Source organism: Denticeps clupeoides, chromosome 4 (genome assembly GCF_900700375.1).
Source record: "Denticeps clupeoides chromosome 4, fDenClu1.1, whole genome shotgun sequence".
Lineage (NCBI taxonomy): Eukaryota > Metazoa > Chordata > Actinopteri > Clupeiformes > Denticipitidae > Denticeps > Denticeps clupeoides.
This window is the reverse complement of record NC_041710.1, coordinates 30,022,266-30,031,012: the sequence shown is the minus strand read 5'-3', so window position 1 is coordinate 30,031,012 and position 8,747 is coordinate 30,022,266. Positions and strand designations below refer to the sequence as shown.

The 8,747-nt window shown below is 45.0% G+C and overlaps 1 protein-coding gene across 2 annotated transcripts; it reads left to right on the top strand.

Moving 5' to 3' along the window:
- Positions 1 to 945: 945 nt before the first annotated feature.
- On the top strand, positions 946 to 7,954 carry tox4a (TOX high mobility group box family member 4 a). 2 transcript variants are annotated; one of them, XM_028977982.1, is made up of 9 exons: positions 946 to 1,059; positions 2,698 to 2,763; positions 3,030 to 3,314; positions 3,414 to 3,638; positions 3,720 to 4,058; positions 4,428 to 4,508; positions 5,432 to 5,992; positions 7,480 to 7,625; positions 7,715 to 7,954. In XM_028977982.1, the coding sequence occupies exons 1-9, from the start codon at positions 955 to 957 to the stop codon at positions 7,770 to 7,772; spliced, it is 1,866 nt and encodes a 621-aa protein (XP_028833815.1). In that variant the 5' UTR covers positions 946 to 954; the 3' UTR covers positions 7,773 to 7,954. The 2 variants fall into 2 exon arrangements, with proteins under 2 accessions (XP_028833815.1, XP_028833814.1); XM_028977981.1 differs by having other exon boundaries at positions 3,414 to 4,058.
- The last annotated feature ends 793 nt before the right edge of the window (positions 7,955 to 8,747 follow it).

The window sequence follows — 8,747 nt, the reverse complement described above, 5'->3', positions numbered from 1 at the left end:
GGCAATAGCAATCTTTCTGTAAACTTGCTGTAAATGTCCGCTGTCGTTATAGTTTTATAATATTACATTAAGGAATTTTGAGCGCATTTAAGTCTTTTATTGATAGTATAGAGAGAACCAGTAAGAAAAATACAAAGTAAGTATGTTTCAAGTTTGTAAGGGTATATCCCCTCAGTCAAATTAATCTATGGTGTCATAAATAAAACCCAGTTTAAATCCATGCCTTTTGGTCCCCCGGTTTTCCTTTTTGGAAACAGTACTCTACATGGAGAGAGGATAACCGGAGTAAGACGTGTAAGTCGTGGCCACGCCCCCTGCTCAGGAGGGCTAGTTCATGGATGCAGAGGTGTGACCAGAGGAGGAATATTCACGCCGCGCTCGCGGCTGATACCAGCTTGTCTGGCTTCCAGTTCCCGACGTGGGTGCGCTGGGCTCAGCCAACCAGAGAATAAAGAGGAAAAATGAAACGTATCCGCTGTTTTAATTAAAGAATGCCGCTAAACACGCGGCGAAGCGAAGTGTGAGCAGCCCAGCGCTGCCTAGTGGAGGAGGAGGCTCTGACGGACACGCCCCCAATTCAAACGGGCCAATTAAAATGCACGTAATTTTTCTCCAGCGTTTTCATTGGACAGACAGAGCATTTGAAGGGTGGGCACGGCTTGTCACTCTATTGACAATTTGACGTCTAATTTGTTAGTTTATTTCCAGATTAAGAAGTTGTCAGACATTTTAAAACAGCAGGATTGATGGCCAATTTTTGGGTATAAATCGTTTGTAGATTTTAAAGGAGTGTCATTGTCGCCATTGTCAGCCCAACCCACTCCCACCCAGCGCCACCTGCACCCACTCCCACCGAGCCCCGCCCACTCCCACCCAGCGCCACCTGCACCCACTGCCACACAGCCCCACCTTCACCCGCTTCCACGCAGCCCGCAGCTCGGCCACGCCGTCGCGATGGACCTCAACTTCTACCCGGACCTGTCGGATGCCTCCAGGCAGCACCTGTCCACGGACTTCCTGGACGCGTCGGCGTTCGGCGGCTACGGGTCCGTCAGCAAGGTTCGTGTCCACAGAGCAGACGTGGCTGCCTCCCGTCACGTTTCACCGGGGATGTGGGGACAGAACTCTGTGTCAGGCCACTGCGTCTATTCGGGGGAGGTCGTGTCTGGGTTTAGGATGAGCCAATAAAAGTTGAATTTGCAGAAACTGTCGGCAGGTCAGGGGACACTTGAACAGGGAAAATGTGAAGTGCTAGAAATACAGATCCAGACGTTTTTGAAAATGTCAGCATGAACACTTTAGAATAGTCCTACATAAAACATAATCAGATGATCTGTTGATAAATACTTGTATATATGTATTTATTGAGGAAAAAAATGATCGAAATGATATTGCATGTGATTGGCCTAGGAAGCGGCCCAGTAATCAGAAGGTTGCCGGTTCGAATCCCGATCCGCCACTGAGGTGCCCCACACACTGCTCCCCGGGCGCCTGTCATAGCTGCCCACTGCTCACCAAGGGTCATGGTTAAAAGCAGAGGACACGTTTCGTCGTGTCACCATGTGCTGCGTTTCACAGTGACAACCACTTCCCTTTCATATTTGTGAGTGCAGTTAGTTTGAAGGAGAATTTAGTCGGGTGTTGAGTGGGATGACAGTCAGGTGTGAGCAGGAAGAAGAACTGGGATCTACCAAAGTCTGCTCTTCACTGTGCATGTCTGTGGAAGTGTATCGTGGCATGAACAAAGGAGACTTCTGAGGACCTCAAGTTGTTGATGCTCATCATGCCGGAAACGATTAGGAAACCATCTCTAAAGAGTTTGGACTCCACCAATCCATCAGACAGACAGATGGAGGAAATGCCCTGTCTCCAGTCCAAGAGCAAAGCATGGAATAGTAACTTCTAAGCAGCTGAAGGCTTCTCTCACATTGACTAATGTTAATTTTCATAAATGATATTTAGGAACATTATTACATATTTCATGAACATTAATGTTAAATGAAAGAGCTAAATGTTTTTAGCTCATAACTCTGCTCGCCACAGTGGGAGTTATTACTATAGATGCTTCATGCCCAGTCAAAGCTGTGGAAATAACACACTCACATATGAACCAGAAGACCACAAAGTCCCAAGTTCAAACCCCGCTTGCAAACATTGTGTCCCTGAGCAAGACTCTTAACCCTGAGCGTCTCCAGTGGGGACTGTCCCTACTGATTATAAGTCGCTCTGTGATCCCTGTACACTGAGAAACACTGGACTTGCTGGAGATCTTTTGAGGGTTCCTCTGCCAGACACTGCTGTGAACAGTTTTATTGTTTTAATACTACAAGCTGTAGCCTTACACTCATGTGCATTTACTTCAGTTAATGTGTATTGGTATTACATCATATCAGTATTACAGTTAAGTGAAAGTGAAGTGATTGTCATTGTGAAACACTGCAGCACAGCACATGGTGACACAGTGAAATATGTCCTCTGCTTTTAACCATCACCCTTGGTGAGCAGTGGGCAGCCATGACAGGCGCCCGGGGAGCAGTGTGTGTGGACGGTGCTTTGCTCAGTGGCACCTTGGCGGTTTGGGATTTGAACCTTCTGATTATAGGTCTGTTTCCTTACCCTCTAGGCCACCACTGCCCCTACTTCATTCTTCAATTCTGTTATTTCATGTGACTTTGAAAATGACATTCTGAGTTTCAGCTCCCAGGTGGCAGTGACTGCTACGTCACCATCAGTGGGGCAGGACATCCGTTCCTGTGTGCTGAAGTACGTTTCTCTGATTCTCTCCAGTCCTGAATCAAATACAGAGAGTCCTGTATGGGGTAGTGGTGGCCTAGCAGGCAAGGAAGCAGACTCGTAACCGAAGGGTTGTGGGTTCAAATCCCGAACCGCCAAGGTTCTGTCCCCACACACTGCTCCCCGGACGCCTGCTATGGCTGCCCACTGCTCACTAAGGGTGATGGGTTAAATGCAGAGGACTCGTGTCGTCTTCACTGTATCACCTGCCTTCTCTTTTTCCGCCCGATTCTCAGCAGACCTTTCATACCCCCAGTCTTGGTGATGAGGAGTTTGAAATCCCCCCCATCTCCCTGGACGCCGGCCTCAGCGTGGAGGACATGGAAGCTCATTTCAGGGAGCTGGCAGCTGAGTGTAGGAATGCGGAGGGGCCGGTGGGCAGCAGCACGTTCAGTAGGTGCGCGGCAGATTCTGCTTTTGTGTCCGTGTTAGTTCCCCCACCATCACACTCCTTGGAGCCCCTGAGTATGAGTGTCTTGGCTCAGTCTGATGGAGGTGCTCTAAGCTCCACCTTGGGAATAGTAAGGCACTGAAATTTCATCATTTGAAATTTAATATTTGCCTGCATTGAACAGCGTGCAGCATTTCTTAAAAAAAATTCACCTTTTCGTTGCCACCAGGATCTAGTGCGGTCAGTGGGCCAACACTTCACCAGTTCCTCCCCTGTGACCATTGATGTTCCCCTCAGTGAGATGACCTCAAACTTGCAAGGCTTTGCCCAGCTCGCTACCATTGACCAATCAGAGTTGAACCTGGGCCTTGGCGGTGCAGTCACTGCTACCTGCTCCAGGTCCGTGGACCCACTGCTGTGTGCTAGATCCCACCCTGCTGAAGACGGAAATCAGGTTTGGCCGGTCCAGATTCTTCCTTACGATCACGTGCCTGGTCTGATGGTTGAATTTTGTCTCCTTACTGAACTGTTGCAGGGTGCTGTTGTGGGATCCATGGATTGTCCCCTCAACATTGCACCCCCAGCAGCGGCGGCTCAGCCCTTGACCGTCCCCACCCCACCCACGATGGTGAGGATAGTTGAGGGCAAACCTGCTGTGGTGCCTGCCTCTGGTGTGGGAGCGGATTTGGTTCTAGTTAAGCGGGGCAGGAAGAAGAAAGACCCCAACGAGCCCCAGAAGCCAGTGTCTGCTTACGCCCTGTTTTTCAGAGACACCCAAGCTGCCATCAAGGGGCAGAACCCCCGTGCCACCTTTGGAGAGGTGTCCAGAATAGTTGCTTCTATGTGGGACAGTCTGGGTGAGGAGCAGAAAAAGGTACAGCATCTCTCATAGAAGCATATATACATGTCTCACAGTTAAGTGTTTAGGGTAAAATGACTGAATTGGTGGTTTTGGTTAAGTGTATGTCTATTAATAGGGTTTAGGTGTTCATTCTATAGGAGGTCATTCTAATTTACTTACTGCTAATAATGGAGGGCGGCACACTCTCTGCCAGTAGATTAGAATATGATCCCAATGTGTTACTTCTCCTTTTAAGGAATAACAGGGTTTAAGGGTTTTGTAGATTTTAAGAATCTGTTTAGTTGAAATATCAATAAATATAGTTGACCAATAATAGATGATAGCTTTTTGAAATAGTAAGAATTTATACTATACGCAGTGCTTTCTTCTATCTACCAAAAGGTGTACAGAAAGAAGACTGAAGCTGCTAAGAAAGAGTACCTAAAGGCACTTGCAGCCTACAGAGCAAACGACCCCTCTAAGGTGATGCACATACCCATAATAAAAGTATTGTAAAAGTTCAAGAACACACTCTGAATCACATGATCAGAATTAACTTTATGCACTAAATATAAAGTATGATTGTGCATGGAAATGTGCAACACAAAGTTGCAAATGGGACCTGACACATTCACTGACTGAACAGAAGTTTCTGGTTTTATTAGGGGTTGTTGAATTGTTTTACATATTTTGGAAGGACTGCGGTCGAGGGCTGGGTGATATGGCCTAAAAATAATACTGTGATATTTTTAAGATGTATCATGATATACAATAAAATAAATTTTTTCCAAATTACTTAATGCAAAATTCATCTATTTATTGCATAAAATGACACCAATATAACGAATGTAACAAATGGTTAGCATAGTAAATTATTTTACTTTTAAAATATACTTATTTATAATATTGATCACAGATCTGCAGTTGTGGGGGGAGCAGAACTGTCAGAACTGTCTACAAACCTCGAAAGCGAAATACATAATCTCTATTTAACAGTAACAGTAGGATTTATACTCAGTTTACGCCATAGTCATTTACTACATTGCATCGAAATAAATAGAATATATTCTCTCTCTCTCTCTCTCTCTCTCCCCACAGTACAATCATGGTTTTGGGGTAACATAAGAAAGCACAAATTTATACACCCAAAAAAAAAAAGAATTCTGTTCCTGTCATAATCTATTAGTTTAATGGGAGCCGGACTACATATTGTATTTAGTCATGTTACATAAGAATGCCGATGTGAACTGTGTAGAAAACCATTTGCACTTAAACTGACAGGATAAATTATCCTCAAAGCAGGGTTGCTTATTTGAATTTTCAGTCACAGTCCTTGATGCTGAACACTGGTAAATTTGTTTTTTGTTCTGATTTTCTTGCTGATGTTGATATTTTTCTGATCGCAGCCTTTTGTTGAAGTGCTGAACCCCCCCTCTGCTGTTCATCCTGGACAACTGCACCCATCCCATCACATGAACAACTCTGAGCAGAACAAAACCTCTGACATCTGCATGTCCAGCATTATCCTGGATGTTCCACGAGTCACAACACGCTCCCAGACTGGCGCTCTACCTCCAGGATCCAGGCCTCCTGTCAGCCTAACCCCCACAGTCACCAAGTTCATCATCTCCAAACAGATGGTCCAGGCCGACGCCCAAATTCACTCCGTGTCCAGCTCTGTGATGATGGTGGGAGCAGTTCAGCCCTCCCCAGCGCACCCCTCATGCCTCTCGGCACTGCCCTGTCTCCAGGCTAAGCCCGGTGGTTTGGAGATTCCATTATCCGTTTCAGCCACGGCCCCCACCCCCTTACAAATAAAGTTTGTGCCAGCTGCCTTACAGGCTGATGTTGCAACTCCTGTAACCATGGCAACAACCCCGGTCCTCAGCACTTCGTCTCCTCTGGTGTCGTTCCCTGCCTGCTCACCCCCCAGCCTGGCAGTAAGAGAGGAGTTCCCGTCAACAGAGGTACATTTGGACAGGGTTCTAGAGTGCAACCAATTTGGTTGTACATGTGACCTAAGCTCTCAATCGAAGTTGCTCGGGTTGAAAATGACAAATACTGATTTTCACAAAGTTTGCTGCTCCAGTGTACATTATAATTATGAGCATTTTATAAGTTTCAAAGGCTTTTATGGACAATTACATCAAGTTTATGTAATATTTGCAGTGTTGGCCATTTTTGTTTTGTAAGACCTCTGCAATCCGCCCTGAAATGCTGTCAATCAACTTCAGGGCCAAATCCTGACTGATGGCGACCCATTTCTTCATAATCAGTGCTTGGAGTTTGTCCGAATTTGTAGGTTTTTTTTGTCCACCCGCCCCTTGAGGATTGACCACAAGTTTGATTAAAGTCTGGGGTGTTGTCCATGGACCAAATATTTCAATATTTTGTTCCCTGAGCCACTTAGTTATCACTTCGTCCTTATGGCTTGGTGCTCCACCATGCTGGAAAAGGCATTGTTCTTCACCAGACTCTTTTTTGGTTGGTTGGGAGAAGTTGCTGTCGAAGGAGGTTTTGGTACCATTCTTTATTCATGGCTGTGTTCTTATGCATAATTGTGAGTGAGCCGACTCCCTTGGATGATAAGCAGCCCACACATGAATGGTCTCAGGATGCTTTACTGTTGGACTGATTGTCCTCAGCAGTCCCTCCTGCCTGCTGCCATTTCTGTGCAAGCTCTGCACTGGTGGCACCTCGACCCCGCAGCTGAATCATCTTTAGGAGACAGTCCTGGTGCTTGCTGGACTTTCTTGTGCACCCTTATTTTAATTTAGATTAATTTCACCTTAGTGAAGCACTTTAAGCACCAACACATTTTTGGTAATTTACCCATCTTGTAGAATTGTGCTTCAAATAAAGAACTTTAACCAGATTGTTATGTATGTATATGGACAGTAGTATAAAAAGGATCCCAAGTAAACCCGTGAAACAGCGTTATTAAATTCAATGCGGTCTAGTGCACCCAAGAAAAAAAGTTACCTGCACGAGTGCAACCAGAGCAAAAAGTTAGTCAAGAGTCCTGTTGGAGTGCAGTTATGATTTTTCACTTTATTGTTAAGTAATTAAAATATTGCCAATCCTCAGCAGTTGTTCATCATTTTGGGAAACGTTTTACTATAAACCACTTTTACTCCCTAGACTGCACTATATTGGCTGTGCTCAGAGTTTGAAAAGTAAATTCATCCAGTCAGCTTTTGAGTACATGAGATATAATTTTGAAAGTGAAGTGGCACCTCACATGGTGCTCTGCTTTTAACCATCACCCTTGGTGAGCCTCAGCAGCCCAGGATTCGATCACGGGCCCGGTTTCTTAGCCGCTAGGCCACCACTGTAATCTGTAGGGGAAACTGCACTGCACTTTGATTCCACACTGGTGTTGATTTAAGCCCTCGTGTCCCTGCATTAAGCCCTCGTGTCCCTGTCTGGAGTGTTCTGATTTTTTATTTTTTAGACTGAGGTGGAGGTGGATGCCTGTGCAGAAGAGGCGGTCTTCGTGCCCAGTATGTGTGTGCGTGCAGGATGCACCAATCCAGCAGTGGAGAGCATGGACTGGAATAAAGAGTACTGCAGCAACGAGTGTGTAGTTTCACACTGCAGGTGTGTGTGTGTGTGTGTCTATGTCCTCTTTGCATATCTTAGTTTCACTTGTGAAGGCAGCCTGATGCTTATTCTGCTTCTCTTTGCAGGGACGTGTTCATGGCCTGGTGCTCCTTCAGAAGCCAAAACTCAACAACTGTGAGTTAAAGGAAGCGAAACAAGCACAAGAGGGCCTTAGAAGACACCTTTCCAATTTGCATAACATTCTTGACCCAAATCTTGAGACGCAAGGAGCTAGGTGATGATAAGACTAGATGAATGTCTGTGCTGAAGAAACTGAGATGAGCACAACTGCAGAAAGAAGTAGACATTTTTCAGCATGTACTTAAGAGAACGAGACCTAGAGGTGAAATGCACCTCTACTCTGCAACCTGAAAGCAGAAACCAGCAATTCTGCTGTATCATTTGTTGTAATTACTTTCATGTTTAATTTGATTTCGTTTTGGTGTCATTGTTTTGTCCCCCCTCTTGCTATCTGTAGTGATTTTGTTTTGTTTTGTATAATTCATTACTGTGGAAGGAGAGCAGTGTGACTGGTTGAGATGCCACTGCCCTCCTCTATACAGGGAAATAAAAAAATTTGCAGCACAATGGCCTGGTGTCTTTTGCTAAATCTTTATGTGGACAATCAAACCGGCGGATCTGCTGTGGAGTCCCCTAATGGGATGAAACGAAGGAAGGCCTTCATCTGAAGCGATCAGCAGAATCAAAAAATGATGAAAAAAAAAAAAGAACCCTGATACTGATTTAAGGAGTGTTGAAAGATTATTGAGTTCTGGCACTGACTCTGGAAATGCCAAGCTTCATGAATATTTTCACGCACGTGGCATTCCGTGTTCCACAACTCAAGTGTCAACTCAAAAATTGGGTGGTAACCAGTAGAGACGTGTGTTAAATGAAGGTTAACACAAAATGTGCAGGACACTAGATTAGTGACCCATGGTCTAGTATATAGGTATTATAGAACTATTTATACCTTTAAAATCGTATGATACAAAACATAAAGAGGTTATGTTGGGGAGTTCTGGCATAATGACAAAATATTTTAACTAACAGTTATGCAGAGGACTAAAATATTGTGTTGCTCCATTTAATGCCACCTACTTTAATAACTTTGGGGTC